The 17,079-nt window shown below is 39.3% G+C and overlaps 2 protein-coding genes across 9 annotated transcripts; both read left to right on the plus strand.

The window, feature by feature from the left end:
• The first annotated feature begins 3,257 nt into the window (after window positions 1-3,257).
• On the plus strand, window positions 3,258-6,995 carry LOC135594341 (glutamate receptor 2.9-like). The gene is made up of 5 exons (XM_065084734.1): window positions 3,258-3,546; window positions 3,819-5,152; window positions 5,249-5,561; window positions 5,652-6,049; window positions 6,291-6,995. Exons 1-5 carry the CDS (start codon window positions 3,264-3,266, stop codon window positions 6,741-6,743), a joined length of 2,781 nt encoding a protein of 926 aa, XP_064940806.1. The 5' UTR covers window positions 3,258-3,263; the 3' UTR covers window positions 6,744-6,995.
• A 302-nt stretch (window positions 6,996-7,297) lies between these two features.
• Window positions 7,298-14,066, plus strand: LOC108951893 (uncharacterized). Of its 8 annotated transcripts, none has more exons than XM_065083677.1 (6): window positions 7,298-7,708; window positions 7,799-8,000; window positions 11,019-11,193; window positions 12,342-12,424; window positions 13,538-13,646; window positions 13,717-14,066. In XM_065083677.1, the coding sequence occupies exons 1-3, from the start codon at window positions 7,417-7,419 to the stop codon at window positions 11,110-11,112; spliced, it is 588 nt and encodes a 195-aa protein (XP_064939749.1). In that variant the 5' UTR covers window positions 7,298-7,416; the 3' UTR covers window positions 11,113-11,193; window positions 12,342-12,424; window positions 13,538-13,646; window positions 13,717-14,066. The 8 variants fall into 8 exon arrangements, with proteins under 8 accessions (XP_064939749.1, XP_064939747.1, XP_064939746.1 ...); XM_065083675.1 differs by having other exon boundaries at window positions 13,729-14,066; XM_065083679.1 differs by adding an exon at window positions 10,561-10,931 and having other exon boundaries at window positions 7,299-7,708; window positions 13,538-14,066.
• Window positions 14,067-17,079: the final 3,013 nt, after the last annotated feature.

The following is a 17,079-nucleotide window of genomic DNA, read 5'->3' on the forward strand; positions in this document are numbered from 1 at the left end:
TCATCTTTATTGATGAGAATATCTTCAATAATTTGATCATTGTTATTAGTGAGATAACAAAATTTGTACATGCAGGCTGCTTGTAGTGGCTCTCACCACAATTAGCCTACTAATCACATAATTCACATACAACACCATATGGGATACTATTTGTTCCGATCGAACCTATCAATCCGATCCAATTCAACCTATTAATTCAAGTTGTGGCACACCTATGTTCAAACTTAGTTGTGGTCATGTTACAAACATCATCTTTATTGGTGAGAATGTCTTCAATAATTTGATCATTGTTATTAGTGAGATGACAAAATTTCTACATGCAAGACTAGTAGCCCTTACCACAATTAGCCTACTAATCACACAATTCAAGAACAACAACATGTGGGATACTATTTGATCTGGTCAAACCTATCAATCCGATCCGATTTGACCTACTAATTCAAGTTGTGGTATACCCTTATATGTTCAAAATTTGTTGTGGTCAAATCACAAACATCCTCTTTATTTATGAGAACGTGATATGGTATATACCCTTACATGTTCAAAATTTCTACATGCATCGTAAGGATAATCACATAATTCCGATCGAACCTATCTATCCGATTTGATTTGATCTACTAATTCAAGTTGCGGTACACCCTTAAATGTTCAAAATTTATTGTGGTTAAGTCACAAACATCGCATTTATTGATGAGAATGTCTTTAATAATTTGATCATTGTTATTAGTGAGAAGATAAAATTTCTACATGGATTGCAAGGCTACATGTAGTGGCCCTCGTCACAATTAGCCTACTAATCACATAATTCAAGGACAATATCATGTGGGATATTGTTTGTTCTGGTCAAACCTATCAATCCGATCTATTTCGACCTACTAATTTAAGTTGTGGTATACCCTTATATGTTCAAAATTTGTTGTGGTCAAATCACAAACATCCTCTTTATTGATGAGAATGTCTTCAATAATTTGACCATTATTATTTGTGAGATGACAAAATTTCTACATGCATTGTAAGGCTACTTGTAGTGGCCTTCATCACAATTAGCCTACTAATCATATAATTCAAGGATAACAACATGTGGGATATTATTTGTTTCGGTCGAATCTATCAATCCGATCCGATTTGACCTACGAATTCAAGTTTTGGCATGCACTTATATGTTCAAAATTTGTTGTGGTCAAGTCACGTACGTCGTGGTCAAGTCACGAACGTCGTCTTTATTGACGAGAATGTCTTTAATAATTTGACCATTGTTATTAGTGAGATAGCAAAATTTCTACATGGATTGCAAGGCCACTTGTAGTGCCCTCATCACAATTAGCCTACTAATCACATAATTCAAGAACAACATCATATGTGATATAAATTAGTCTACTAATTTAAGTTGTGGTATACCCTTATATGTTCAAAATTTATTGTGGTCAAATCACAAACATCCTCTTTATTGATGAGAATGTCTTCAATAATTTGACCATTGTTATTAGTGAGATGACAAAATTTCTACATGCATTGTAAGGCTACTTGTAGTAGCCCTCATCACAATTAGCCTACTAATCACATAATTCAAGGATAACAACATGTGGGATATTATTTGTTCCGGTCGAACCTATCAATCCGATCCGATTTGACCTACGAATTTAAGTTTTGGCATGCACTTATATGTTCAAAATTTGTTGTGGTTAAGTCACGAACGTCGTCAATAGAATGAATGTCTTCAATAATTTGACCATTGTTATTAGTGAGATAGCAAAATTTGTATATGCATTACAAGGCTACTTGTGACCGTCACCACAATTAGCCTACTAATTACACAATTCATGGATAACAACATGTGGGATACTGTTTATTTTGATCGAACCAATCAATCCGATCCGATTCGGCCTACTAATTTAAGTTGTAACACACTCTTATATGTTCAAACTTTGTTGTGGTCAAGTCACAAACATCGTCTTTATTGATGAGAATGTGATCAATAATTTGATCATTGTTATTGGTGAGATGATAAAATTTCTATATGTATTGCAAAGCTACTTGTAGTGGCTCTCACCACAGTTAGCCTATTAATTACACAATTCCAGGACAATAGCATGTGGGATACTATTTGTTCCGGTCAAATTCGATTGACTAATTCAAGTTGTGTCACACCTTTATATGTTCAAAATTTTTTATGGTCAAGTCACAAATGTCGTCTTTATTGATGAGAATGTCTTAAATAATTTGATCATTGTTATCAATAAGATGACAAAATTTCTACATACATTGCATGGCTACTTGTAGTGGCCCTCATCATAATTAGTCTACTAATCACATAATTCAAGGACAACACGTGGGATATTGGTTGTTCTAGTTGAACATATCAATTGATCCGATTCAACCTACTCATTCAAGTTGTGGCATGTCCTTATATATTTAAAATTTGTTGTGGTTAAATCGAACAACTGTTATTCAATCAATAACATCGTCTTTATTGATGAGAATGTCTTCAATAATTTGACAATTGTAATTAGTGAGATGGTAAAATTTTTAAATGCATTACAAGATTATTTTTAGTGGCCCTCACTATAATTAGCCTACTAATTACACAATTCAACGATAACGATATGTGAGATATTATTTGTTCCGGTTGAACCTATCAATCTACCTAATTCAAAGTTGACATGTCTATCTAAGATGCATCCATATAAACCATCCCTATCACTAGTGAATTGGAAGATCCATTTGAGTTGACTCGCTTTCCGTTGGCATAAAGCTAAGAAAGTGGGATACTACCGTCCCAACTCACAACCCTACACATCCAACTTCCTGACGTTTGAAAGAGAGGCAGCACTAAATATCCTCACTGCACTAAAAATCTCTTTTTTTGTTCTTTTAATCACGAATGTTAAAGTGCCTCGTGGGCTTTTATCACGTTCGGATTCGTGCCGTCGATCGCGACTCGTACCGGACAACACCGGTCGAAGACGTCGTTTGCTGCAAGTGTGGAGTCCTCTACAGTGAAAGATGGGAATGCCTAACCCTCGTCATCCAGTGCCCACTGGGCGAAGACTTCCCATTTCTTCGACTCAGTCAACGAGCACATTAGAACGACAACATTATCTTCCCCACCAGAAAGCACATTTCTTTAATCCTCTATCCTTCCCTTTTCTTTTTTTTTTCTTGACCGTTGACGTTTACTTTGGCCATGGCAATGGCAAAGGCACGATATAAGCTGTGCCGCAGACAGAGGACAGTACCACATCTGAGTGCAAGGAGTCCTCGAGATGAGGGGTGTTATCAGTCGGCCTGTCTTCTTCTTCTTCTTTTGTTCCTTGCTGCTTCTGGCACTGAGCTATGGTGCTATGGCCGATGGGAAGGAGAACAGGACCACTCTGGAATTTCGTGTTGGCGTGATACTGGATAATGAAACATGGGTGGGAAACGTCAGCTGGGCCTGCATGTCCATGGCCATGGATGATTTCTACTCGACGCATCCTAACTACACCACCAGGGTAGCCCTCATCGGCAAGGACTCCAAAGAAGATGTTGTGTCTTCTGCAGCTGCTGGTACTGTTGTTCATCCCTACTTTCACTGGCTCACAATTCGTTGCAGTCCTTTAACTTCAGTGTACTTCAACCTTTGCATGCATCATCTTCTGCAAAAGCAACATTACGTTTAATTCGTTGCTGTACTTTTAACTTTAATGTACTTCAACCTTTACATGCATCATCATCTACAAAAGCAACATTACGTTTTTCTTCATAGTTCGTCTTATCTACATATTAACTGAAACAACAACAATTTTCTTACATGTTCGTCCACTCCATACTGAGATCAGCGGTAGAGCTACTATGGAATGACAAAGTTCAAGCTATCATCGGTCCGCAGACATCAGTCCAGGCCAAATTCGTGGCCGAGCTTGGTAACAAGTCGCAGACTCCGATCATCTCCTTCTCCGCCACCTCCCCATTCCTCGCCTCCTCTCGCACCCCCTACTTCGTCCGCACCGCCCTCAGCGACTCCAGTCAAGCCCAGGCCATCGCCGCGCTCGTCCGCTTCTTCGGCTGGCGCCAGCTGATCCCTATCTTCGAAGACACCGACTACGGCACCGGAATGATCCCGTACCTCGTCGACGCTTTCCAGGCTACCGATGAGCGCGTCCCCTATCGTTCCATGGTCCCCCTCATGGCCAACGACGACCAGATCCTCCGCGAGCTCTACAGGCTCAAGACTATGGGGACTAGAGTTTTCGTGGTACACGCTTCAGACGCACTCACCACGCGCCTCCTCCTGAAGGCGAGGGAGGCCGACATGATGCAAGAAGGCTATGCATGGATCGTGACCTACGGCCTAACTGACCGTTTCGGCGTCTTGGATGCCTCCGCCATCGACGCAATGCACGGAGTCCTGACCGTGAAGCCCTACGTTATGGGCTCTGCTCGGAATGGCGAATTCAGCACGAGATGGAGCGAGAGACTTCGACGAGATCACCCCACTGACAAACCAGTCCAGCATCCAAGTGTCTACGCACTGTGGGCATATGACACTGCCTGGGCCATGGCATTGGCAGCAGAGAGTGTTGCTTTGGCAAGTAGAACTCCAAGTACTTCTCCATCCCCTTATCTCAACACCGCGGCTAACAACTCGTCTCTGACGGAGCTGAAGAAGCTCGAATTCTCGCCTAATGGCCACAGATTGCTCGAGTCGATGCAGGGCGTTAAGTTCGACGGAATTACTGGAAAATTCGAGCTCAAGGATGGGCAGCTGGAATCATCGCCGTTTGAGATTATCAATGTCGTGGGAAGCGCCGCAAAGAGGGTCGGCTTCTGGACGACAGAGCATGGGGTGTCGGGTGATTTGAACTCTAAGGCGAACCTCGAGAGCGTGGTGTGGCCTGGAAACGCTTTGGCGGCTCCCAAAGGGATAGACTGGGAAACGGGAGGGAAGAAGCTCAGGATCGGGGTGCCATTGAAGAAAGGCTTCAGTGAGTTTGTGAACAGGGAGTGGAACCCTGTGACGCGTAGGAACGTGAGCGGCTTTTGTATCGAGGTGTTTGATCTGGTCATGGCGTCGCTGCCTTACGTTGTGCCTTACGAGTACATTCCCTATGAGGACAACAACGGGGAGATGAAGGGCAGCTACAGTGATCTTGTTTACGAGGTTTACTTGCAGGTTGGTTGATTCATTTGATTTTAAGCCTATGCATGCCTTTTACGATTCATTAGAATCTACTTTGGCTAGACATCTAACGAGGAAGAAGGAACTCAGAACTTTGATGCAGTGGTGGGAGATGTGACCATCACACCCAACCGGTCTTTGTACGCGGACTTCTCAGTACCCTTCACTGAGGTGGGGATGTCGATGGTGGTGCCCGTCAAGGACGACCGCGGGAGGAGCGCGTGGATCTTCTTGAAGCCGCTCACCACTGAGCTCTGGTTGGCCATCGGTGCCTTCTTTATCTTCACCGGCCTCGTCGTCTGGGTGCTGGAGCACCGCGTCAACGACAGCTTCCGAGGCCCACCTCTGCATCAGCTGGGCACCATCTTCTACTTCTCCTTCTCCACATTGGTCTTTGCTCACAGTTACGTACGCGTTCTTCTTATCTTCCTTTCCGCCTTAGCTCCAGTAACTCAGTCAAGTGTCGATCTCACTTCGCTTAGTTGCATCACAGAGGAGAAGGTGACGAGTAACCTCACAAGGGTCGTAGTGATCATCTGGGTCTTCGTGGTGCTCATACTCACATCAAGTTACACAGCCAGCTTAACCTCAATGCTCACAGTTCAGCAACTTCACCCAACTGTTACCAACCTGCATGATCTGATAAGGAATGGGGAGTATATTGGATACATGGGTGACCCCTCGATGCTGCATCTGCTAAACATTGACAAGTCAAAGCTCAGAAGGTACGAGTCTCCTGATGAATACGATGATGCGCTGTCCAAAGGCAGCGCCAAAGGTGGTGTTGGCGCCATCATCGATGAGATCCCTTACATCAAAGTCTTCATTTCCAAGTACTGCGGCAAGTACACCATGGTGGGAAATATCTACAGGACTGAAGGGTTTGGCTTCGTAAGCATCACTAGTCTCTGCTGTCTTGTTAGTTCTTAACGTTTGTCTTGTTCAAAGTTAATCGTATGACATCCAAAACTACTTTGTTTCTTTTTTGGATGTAAAACAATCGAATTAATTGATGAAGAAATCCACCATAGGTATATTGAGTTTAACGTAAATATTTAGATGTGGCTAGCCCTACACAACATATTCTTTCTTGAACTCTGCAGGTCTTCTCTAAAGGTGTTCTTCTCCGCAGGTCTTCCATAAAGGTTCACCTTTCGTCCCACAGATATCAAGGGAAATACTGAAGGTCACTGCAGATGTCGAGAAAAAGCTGTACAGGAACAGAACTACTTGCCCAGAGCAAAACGGAGCTGCAACATCTGATAGCCTCACATTCAACTGCTTCTGGGGTCTCTTCCTCATCACAGGAACTACCTCCGTTCTTGCACTCTTCTTGTTCTCGGCTTTCTTCTTGTACGAGCACCGCCACATGCTGAGCACCTCCACGGACTCCGACGGATCCTCGGTGTGGCAAAGGTTTGTTCTGATGGTGAAGTCATTCGATCGGAAAGACCACTCATCTTATGCACTCAGAAGGTCCTGCCTCAAGGTCGAAGAAATGAAGGCAGCACACGACCACAGTGCCCGTTCTTATGCTACTTCGGATTCACATAGCACCTCAGACTTGTCCTCTGGTTCTCCCTAAGTTCTGCAGAAGCTGCAAAAGGAAAGTATTCATATTGTTCTTGTCCTAGCAACTCCTACGAGTATGGAAGAATAAACCAAATGTGCTACAGAAGTATACTGAAATGGGAAAATAGAGCATATTGCATGACGAGATCTTTATACGATTAACACGTTTAGGACTCGATGAAAGATTTGAACCAGTTCAAAGCATGGGAAGAATTGAACCGACAGCCAACTGGACCAAATTCTACGTCTAAATCCATGAAACGGTCGTGAAACGAAGGATGGAAACGAAAAAAGGGTTTGCAAATCGAGATGCACTTTGGTATTATTAAAAAGTTGGGGATGATCGTGAAAATATTGAAAAGGAGAACTTTTTCCGCGAAAAGGCATAAGTTTGGGGGGTTTTCCGAAAATAATCCCTACTATAAGCATGTAAAATAATATTATTTAATTGTTGAGGGGCTTTTTCAGTAAACGTCTAGCCGACATCGATAGCGACTCGAGAACTCTTCCCGATCGGTATCCTGAAACCCTTTGGCCCCACTCACGTAACCGCATCGCCTCCTCAAACGAGCAGGTCTTTGTCGAAGCAGAAGCATTGGCTGAGATCTCGTTCTCTCTTCTTCTTCTCCGGCCATCTTTTCTTGCTTTGTTTCCCAGCCATTGAATTCGAAGTATCCCAGTATCACATGTTCAGCATAAGACGAGGAAAGAGGGGCAAAGAAAATACCTTAAACAAAGCAAGGTATTTTCTGACATCGGCCAATGATTGCTGTTGGGCTTTCAGCTTCTCCACGATGGCTGTTGGCACTGAGGGAAGGAAGAGGAAGAGGAAGGTCGAGCGACCGGGTGCTGATGACCGACTCAGGCCTCACATGCCAGTCAAGAAGGCGATAGAATTGGTAAAGAACAGCCTTTCCGCTCCCATGGAATTGCCTACCTCCCTTTACGTCGAAGCCAATGACCCCGATTTCCCCAGAGGTTTATTTATCTTGTCTTTCGCCAATTTCGGCTCCAATCTCTGATCGTCGTGCTAAAAATACTTCTTTGTTGTCTTTTTGGTGGATGTAGGTGGAGGGGTCGTTCCGAGTCCGAATGAGGAGGCAGAGGCTCGGATGGAAGCGGAAGACGTGTATGAAAGGGGGAAGAAGGATTCGAGGAAGAAGGCCAAGACGGGGAAGAAGGGGTCGAAGAGACCGCCAGCGGATATTGAGGATGATTTGAGTTCTTTTTTCGGCAATGATGTTAGGTTTGATCCCGAGTGCCCTTTAAGGTATGAGTTTTCGTTGAACCCATGAAGGCAGCTTCCTTTGGCGGCGAAATTGTTTGTAGATGGTCTCTTTGCCAAATGCTTTTATTTACTCATATATTATTTATTCATTTGCTGTTTATAAGGACAGGTTTTGCTTGAAATTATCTGTCCTATTGTGTCATTAAACCAACAGTTTCATGCACAGAGCCTTTCATTTTCTTTGGTGTATAGGCATGATTTTCCTAGTCAAGCCTATCAGTAGTCATTAAACAACGCTTGTTGATTGAACTGAGCTTCTTTGTTCTATAAATTGTAGCCGCAGTTCCCAAAACTGACATAATTGTGCTCGGTGAACTTTCATTTAGGTTTTAATATTAATATTTCCCCTTTTCTCTGGGGTTTTGTGAGCTGCACTGTGGTGTGTGCTTCAGCCAAGTAAATTCATCTCCTTTGTGCCAAAACATCCAATGTTCCTATGCTTAAACATGTGGAATGTGACTTGCTCTTTGTTCTCTTGTTTATTAAACCTTATAAGCTCATGCCTTTTGCTCATGATCATCATCACTTCTAATGTTGGCCTAGGATTAGTTTGGTTAGTATACCAATAGATGCAATATTAAAAAAAAAAAAAACCTTTTGCTATCTCAGAAAGCTGGTGGCTAGCTGATCATAATAAATTAGAAATATTAAAGTAGCTTATGAGAATGATAGTCAGATATGAAGTCAATATAGGAAAATTGAGAATAGCACAAGGGTGTTGGTGAGTCGGACAGGAGACACAAGCTTATTAGCAATCTGGTCAATATTTAGATATCCCCTTCAGTAAGATCCAGGTTGTATTCTATGTGTACAAAGCTAATTATATTTTAAATTAATTGGAGAGACGAGTAGAGAATGATGCAGATGAGGAGATTGTCGTGACAAGAGAAAGAATTTATTAATGTCAAACCTTATTTGTGGTTTTGCTGTTCTACTTTTTAGTCACTTTTTATGGGGACTACAGGTGGCTAAGAATTTTAAGATAATGAGTCATCTTAACTTGTATAGCACTATCATTTGTCTAAATCCTACCTTACCATGTGTCAGCCACCCTGGCAACCATCAGAAATCTTTATAGATATGAATGTAGCCATAATGAAACATAAAAAAAATGCTGAAATTGAAACTATAATTATATATATTAATTGATTCAGTATCAATTCCAGCTGTTTATTTGATCATTTCTCTGACTGATAACAATGATCCATGCTTCTTCTTGCATCAATTTTCTTTTGTCTCTCTTTTCCTATGATTCATCTTTTCCCACTACTTTCACCATGCTTCAAACAACTGACTATAGTCATGGAGACAAATAAGTAGTTTTGGATTTTATATCATGACTAATAGGTCTGTTGTAGTTGAGTATCATGACATGAAGTCTTCTTGGAATTATTCATTAAGATGGAAGCATGAAGCACACTATTAACAGTAGTTGAGTGCTATTGCTCGAATTTTTTGTCCACTATAATGGAATTGTCACTGATAACTGGTAGTGAGGTTGGGATAGTGAGCTCATAAGCTAGTAGGATTTACTATTGAAGTATAATTTACATCTAATTTAAGGTGCTTTGGTAATTTTAATCTTAAATGCCTGGAAGTTCTCTTAATTGGATTAGGATTAAAGGTTAATTGGAGATGAGAGTTGGAGACTTGGAAGATTTTACTTATTAGATTAGGACTAGAGTACCTTTGATATCCGTAAGGAAGAGTGGTAATTTAATTGAAACAGGGATTCCTAGTTGGAAGAATTTTAGATGCCTAAGGAGTGTAGGTGTTCATCTTCTATAAATGTCCTATCATGCTCTCCTCTCAAGACATTGAGGAGAGGAGACTGGCGGTAAGCAACGAAGAGAAGGTGGTGGCATGCATCTAAGGATTTTTCACTTACACTCATTGTTGTCTTCCCATATTTTAATCTACATATCATTAATACCTTTCTTTCTCATATAATGATCTATCTTTTGTTGATATCTTCCTTTCTCACATTTTGATCTGTCTTATGTTGATATCTTGTTTTGTTTTGTTATGATTTATATAGAAAATAATCTATTCAATTTGACGACATGGTTGCTTAATAAGAGAAATCTCTCTTCTATTTATAATTTATTATCTTGCTTTGGGAAATAATTGATGGACTCCTTGATTTGAGAAATCATGATTAATTTGAATATTTTGATTGATGACTTTGTGTTTATTGAATTGTATGATTTTCTTAAAAAGATGATTTTAGATCCCTTTTGTTAATTTAAAAAAAATTGATGATATTGAAAACCTCTTGTTTATTTTAAGACATTAATTTATGTCCCAACTCCTCCCACGCACAAACGTGGCCTTGGGTAGACATTGCCTGCACAGGCTTGGTCTGCACACAGGTATAGTATATGTTGCTTTCCCCCTTTCATTGTAATCAATTCTCTGGTAGGATGATCCTCTTCTTCAGTAAACCCAACCTTCTAATTAGAGTCTTTCTATAAGATGCCCCATATATTTTCTTTTTTTTTTCACTATATTGACTTATTATTTGATTATGTTGGACTATCAGATTGATGTAGATTGACAGAGAATGACCCTTGTAATGAAGAAATCGTATATTGGGATTGCCAATTATGTTGACATGAGACGTGATATCGGTGATGATCATGATGTTGCTTCTTCCATGGAAGATGTCTTGCTTGGTTTGCATAATAAAGATAGCTTACCTGACTCTCAAAAGATTTCTGGGCATGATAATGGAGGCTGTGAGAATCTCATTCAATCAGGAACAAGGGTTTCTGTTCCTTCTCTTCAGGTTATCCTTAATGACTCGGAAGCCTCTGATGGTGATAATCCTGTAATTGCAAATCACAATGATAATGAGAATTGTGAGGTTGCCAAAAGGAACAAATACATGAAGAAAAAGGTCAAGGAGGAAAAGTGTGTGGCTCATGTGTTATGTTATCATTAAGATTGTGCAATGCTGACAATCAATTTCTGGTGCTTATGTTCCCACTTATTTTGCAGGGAGCTCAAAATTAGTGCTTCTGAAGAGAGGCTACTGAAGGATGACATTCCAAGAACAGAAGATGAAATTGAGAAATTGGTTAGGGTCTCCTAATTGTAGTTTTGTCTGGATAAAGTACATGGCTTATATACTCTCTCTGGCAGATATTGAGAAAGCACGCTCCATTGCTGAAAGGTATGCCTTACTATAAGATTTTTTTGAGTTATATTGTTGATTATCAGTTTTGGTTTTCTCATGATTCCCCATAGCTCTCTTTATGTTCAATAAAGAAGTGCTGATGGAGACATCTTAGTGAACGTTTAATGAAAAACCATGGTCTTTTATCTTTTGTGGCTTTATTGTAGCTACTCTAATGTAAATGTGGGTATGATTTTTGGCAAAATATTTAACCACTTCTGAAATTGCAAAAGAAAATAACATTGCATATAAAGCCTATTTAGTGTTACTTTAGTTAGATACAGTGATTTAAATACGTACTCGGGCACTCACCTAGGCGCTCGGGCGAGGTGAGGCGAGGCCCGTGTGCCTTATATGAGGACCAGGTGACACACTTTAATGAGGCACCGCCTAAGCGCTTGCCCGGGCCCAAACGTCGGGTGCTTCGGGTGAGCGCTCAATTCAATAGCAGTTAATTGGTTCGATTGAACCAACTAACGCACGTAGTTCCTTATCTCAAAAGCTGCACACGACCCCGACTCCCCTAGCCAACCCTAGCGTGCATTTTCTTCTGCTGCCTCTGCCATTGATGCTTTCTCCCACTGCCTCTGGTACCAACGCTTTCTACCACTGCCTCCGTCGCAAAAGTAGCGAACTGAGTATTCCTCTATCGTCGACCGAGTCTTTCTCCTACTGCTTCCGTTGTTGTCCGCTGTTGTCGCTCGTAGTGCTGCCGCGGCTGTCTTAGACTAATCATCCATTGCTGTTGCTTCTCACCACTGCTTCTGTTCCGACTTTTCACTATTGGTTTCACTGGGTTATATTTTTTATCCCTTTTAATAGTTCTATTCTTCCCTTCTAACTGTTGTTAACAATAAATAATATATTGTTAACAGTAAATTATTAACTATTGTACAAAGTAATCTTTCTTTATTAATTATATTATAAATTTTTAATATTTTAATATTTTAAAGTGTCTCGCTTTGCTTGGGCGAGTGCCTAGCACCTTGGGTGTTTGAATCTATATTGAGGGAGTATCCCAAGAGAACTGACCTTTGGAGCATTTATCTTGATCAAGTTATTAAGCTTTTCAAGACTTCTATTTGACTTGTATTTTCTGCTTCTAGTGAAGGATCATATTCCTCATGAACATGCTTTCTTTTCAGGGATCTGTTTGGGTGATGAGGAAGTAATTCATGCCTTATTTTAGAGGGCAACATGCTTAAGTTTGCCACCCAAAAAAATGAAGGTCACAACACCTCTTTCCATCATCTTCAGTTTTGGCTTAATATTATTTAACTTTACCTTGTCGCTTCAAATATGATATGTCTGAGATCTATTGCAATGTTTTAACAGTTCTCATGTTTTTGATCAAACATCCATCAATCTGATTATGTTGCGGAAAAAAAAAGAAAGGAACAGTGTCTTTGTTTATCATATGTGTACTCTCGGCATATGTGCTTCTCTTGATTGACACAAGAGGAGCATTATTTGTGGATGGTTGTGATCATCACACAAGGAACATCTTAATCTTTCATTCTATTTCTTAATAGCTTTTGAATTGGATTACTCTAATGCACTCTATGGTTCTCATGCACCAATTCCTCTTAAGGGAGAGAAGTACAGAGGGTCACTAAAAGATGAAATAGACTGAATTTTCATATCTATTCGCGCAAAAGTTCCAAATTTCACACATACCTCTAAAGTTGCAAATTTGATAGACAAATTGAGGGTTCTTAGATTTTCTCAAGTGTCCTTCCATTTCAGTATTTCCAATCTAACTATTTATTGACTAAATTTTGCTTATTATTTGTCTTCTGTCTTAGTCTAAGTGACCCATGACCTATTACCCCTCTTCTTCCCATTGTCTTCCTTTATACCAGCTCTGCCTCACTTTTTTATTTTCTTATTTTTTTTCTGTTTTTACTATATGCTCAAATAGATAAGTATGGGAATGGGTGGAAGAATGGGAATGACAAGGATGAGTACAAATACTTAAGAGTTGAATCTATGTAATTTGATGGAGGCATGGACTTGTATAGATATCTTCAGTCTGTTGTATTATTTGCAACTTCTCAGGGAAAAATAAAGACATTTAACCTTTGTAGCATGTACATATACAATTACTCCATTTGGAAAAACAAGCTTAGTCTGTCATCCTACTTGAAGGTGCATTTCCATTGTATATCTTAAAAACTTGAAAATATTGAATGTTCCTAGATTTGAAGCTGCAGAGAATAATGTCAGTTATATCAAGAATGCTAGTTCAATGAATCCAGGAGAATAAATACTGCTTTCTCACCCCCGAGTATTTATCATCTTCAACGTTGCATTTGATTTGTAAATTTAATCCTTTTGACAGTTCCTGTTCACAAAGTATCTTAACTATGAAAAAGCCCATGGTGACGAAGACCGGGTTGAACATGTCACGCGGAAGGCATTGGAATATGCCGAGAGCTCTCTTATTTGAGGTAGACACTTACACAAGTTACAATCTACGTGCTGTTAATGTGGAGAAAGTCAACCGGATCTGTGACAAAGCTTTCCTGCAAGGTACTTGAGGATCTTCACAACCTGCCTTTGTGGATTCAGCCAATTCTTTACCTGAAGAGTCTGCTATGAAGTTTGCAGTTGCAGCAGCCAGCCAGTTCACAAATGTAAATGTCTGCGAAGAAGGTATCCAGATCCTCTTGTGAATGGCAGTTGACAAAAATGTAATTTTTGATAGCAGCAAAGCCTCCGTATCAACTGTTTGAGATCTTATCTACATCCTGAGAGTTTCGTTTCTGGAAATTTGATTTCGAATTCTTCTGTAAATGCGGGAAGTGTACTTACGAGTTAATTCGTTGGCACGACAAACGTTTTAACAAGATAGAACATATTTATGTTCATTGTTTTATGGATGACATAATTGCCAGATAGAACATCTGTATGATTTCAAGTTCTACATGACTGTGGATCGATTGGGACTCGAGAACCTAAAAATTTCAACAGGAACTCCATTTTCATACAAGACATCTCTTTGCACACTTTCTTCAACAGTGGTTGGCATGTGCATGCATTTCTTCCACCAGTGGTTTGTAATGTTCTAGATTTGGTCAATGAAATAGACACCACATCCAATTACGTTGGCCATCAGGTTGAGGATTTCCAGGCGTGGAAGACGCCAATGGTCTCGCAAGATTAGGAAACCAACAGTGCTGTTTCAGGCGAATCTTATCCAGCTTTGCCTTCCTCCTACTTTTGCTGCTCCTGCAGATACAGACGGAGAGCCAAAGAAATCCTCCGACAGCGCATAACATGCGGAAGTCGTACACACGTGGATTCTGCATGGAAACAAGCAGTGGTGGGCAGTCTTTATACGTCCAATCACTTTGAACACCTCCATAGCGATAGTGCCTGAAGTGCTGCAGCAGCATCTACTGCAACCAAAGCTTTGGAGCACAGTTCCTCTGTTCAAGGAACTCTACGAATATGATATATTATGGCTATAGGATTTGATTGGTCATTCTTCTTTTGCGCACAAAGATCGGTCATTTGTCTGTTCCATTGGCAGCATTACCTCCGTTCTGATTCTGTTGCTCTCTCTCATGGTGATTGTATCACGGCTGCAAATCTTAGAGATAGCAACGAATTAGATGCCTGTCTCTGTAAAGTGTGAGGCAACGAATAAGCTTTTCCTTTCTTCAGAATAGATAGATCACAGGGTAGCTTTACGTCAGATATATTGAAGATAGAAAAAGGGACACTAAGAGGCCTGCCTAAATACAGACTTAGAAATGACTTTGAAGCGTAGTTTTCATCACTCACAAACGAATATATATAATTTTAAGTCAAAGAAGAAGGTGCCACTATTAGCATGCAAATTGTCCATTTTATGTTACAGAGGGGAAACATTTGGAGTCATGTCTATTATGGTCAAACTGATTCAAATTATATTAAATCAGAAGACTGATTCGGTCCGGTGAAGATAAGATAGTAGTTTGAAAGACTATTATGTCTATAGTAGGTTGGATCTACCTAAATAAATAAATAAATAAATAAATAAATAAATAAATAAATAAATAAATAAATAAATAAATAAATAGGTTCAAAATCGATTAATCTGATTAATTATTTTAAATTTTAAATATTTTTTTAGAAAAATTGATTTTTAATTAAATCGATTCGATTTTGTGAACCTGTTTAGTTTAATTGTATCGAATCAAAATCTTGATCAAATTGAATAAGCATTTTAAAAAAGTTCATATCACAATTGTCATTCTAAATTTTTTTAGAAAGTTCATGTTTAGCACCCAATCAAATGCTAATATTAATAAGAAGGATTAAGATGAGAAAAATAGGTTAATTTGAATCGGTCAAAGTTTAAGATAACGAATTTGATCAAACTGATATTTTTTTTTAAATTAAAATCGATTTAGTTTAGTCTGAACTGATTAACCAAACTGAAAAAAACCAAAATCATTTATATAGTGAGCTAAATCAGACTAATGAATCAGGAATTCATTTCGACCTCATCGTCGTACGATACCACTTGCCGAAAAAGCTGGTAAACCTCTTCTTCCTCACTTGATCTTCTACATTTATATTCTTGTGACCAACTCTCCACTTCCTATAAAGATGCGTATTAAGATAATGATGGCCAATGAGCTGTGTGACCTCTGAATCAAATCTAGTAGCCATATCATTTCCAAACCTATCAGTAATAGATTAACCTTTCTCAATTGTACAACGCGCTCGGCATGTCTTTCGGGGACTTTTGTCTTGTGTTTGATTCCTTCTAATGTTTTCTATTGGTATGTGCTTATTATGTCTTCACGTTCGAGTGTACCTATAAATGGGGGTATGATCACAGGGAAGAAACAGGAGAGGACTTGAAGAAGAAGAAGAAGAAGACATGGCGTGGTATTGGATCGGTTCATGTCTTATGATTGGCTCGACAGGACACGAGCCGAACCAATATCACTCGTGTATTCTTCATTCACCATCTCCTTGAAGGTGTTCTCTCAGTAATGATCCATTTTTTTTCCTCTTCTCAACATGTACATATTTTTCCCTTGGAAATCAACTAGCAAAGGTAAATGAAGCGTTCTCATGCTTTTTCTGAAGCTAATGATTCATCTTTTGTTTGGTTTTCCTACGACGACAAGGTAGCAGCTTTACATCACATACTCTATTCCCATCAACAACCATCCATGATTATAACCTTATTCATTCTCAAATGGTGCTTGTTGATTTCGGTGAATAAAATTTTTCGCCTTCCACAGATGGTGAGAAGCAGCATTTGAGCAAAGAAAGAGTTTGGAGGCCAAAACTGCTGGTGTGCCTTTTGCCTCCCTATATCTTTGTATTATTTTTACTTGAAAAACATGTTCGGTATCCTAAAAAATATAGTTCATAAAGACCAATTGATAAATAGATGATGTTTATCTTCAAGAATAAAAAAAATAAAATAAAATTGTTTTGACAATAACCATCAATCTATTATACAAATTGATGATTACATGATGTATGGTCTCAAAACTTTAAAAAGTGAAAAGTGTATGGGTGAGATAGTTAAATAAATATAATAGCCTTTGTAGTTATTTTGATTTGGCATAACTAAAAATTTCATGATATTTATTTAGACCTACATTAGTTGAAACAAAGAGAAAGAGGAGCAGGAAATTTAATTGAGAGTAGATGAGGCAAACTAAAAGAAGCCATGTCAGTAACATGAAGCTTGATTTACTTCAAAGTTTCTGATGGCAAAATGCAATTTCTTCCTCTCGGCATCCTTAGAAACCATTCAATCTTAGAAATAGGAAATAATATTGTATAGAGTTTGATTTGGTATAGAAATAGGAAATTTTGCGTTCGAGTAGGATTAAATATTGATTTTGTTAGAAACTATCGAATATTTAT

The sequence above is a fragment of the Musa acuminata genome, chromosome BXJ1-9, assembly GCF_036884655.1.
Source record: "Musa acuminata AAA Group cultivar baxijiao chromosome BXJ1-9, Cavendish_Baxijiao_AAA, whole genome shotgun sequence".
Classification (NCBI taxonomy): Eukaryota; Viridiplantae; Streptophyta; class Magnoliopsida; order Zingiberales; family Musaceae; genus Musa; species Musa acuminata.

What these genes read in the sequence shown, in the direction of transcription:
- LOC135594341 (XM_065084734.1), top strand. Translation starts at nt 3,264, where the DNA reads ATGAGGGGTGTTATCAGTCGGCCTGTCTTCTTCTTCTTCTTTTGTTCC. An exon ending in TGTGTCTTCTGCAGCTGCTG is followed by an intron (nt 3,547 to 3,818) that starts GTACTGTTGTTC and finishes TACTGAGATCAG; the next exon opens with CGGTAGAGCTACTATGGAAT. An exon ending in CACATTGGTCTTTGCTCACA is followed by an intron (nt 5,562 to 5,651) that starts GTTACGTACGCG and finishes GTTGCATCACAG; the next exon opens with AGGAGAAGGTGACGAGTAAC.
- LOC108951893 (XM_065083674.1), top strand. Translation starts at nt 7,417, where the DNA reads ATGTTCAGCATAAGACGAGGAAAGAGGGGCAAAGAAAATACCTTAAAC. An exon ending in TGACCCCGATTTCCCCAGAG is followed by an intron (nt 7,709 to 7,798) that starts GTTTATTTATCT and finishes TGGTGGATGTAG; the next exon opens with GTGGAGGGGTCGTTCCGAGT. An exon ending in GATCCCGAGTGCCCTTTAAG is followed by an intron (nt 8,001 to 11,018) that starts GTATGAGTTTTC and finishes CTTATTTTGCAG; the next exon opens with GGAGCTCAAAATTAGTGCTT.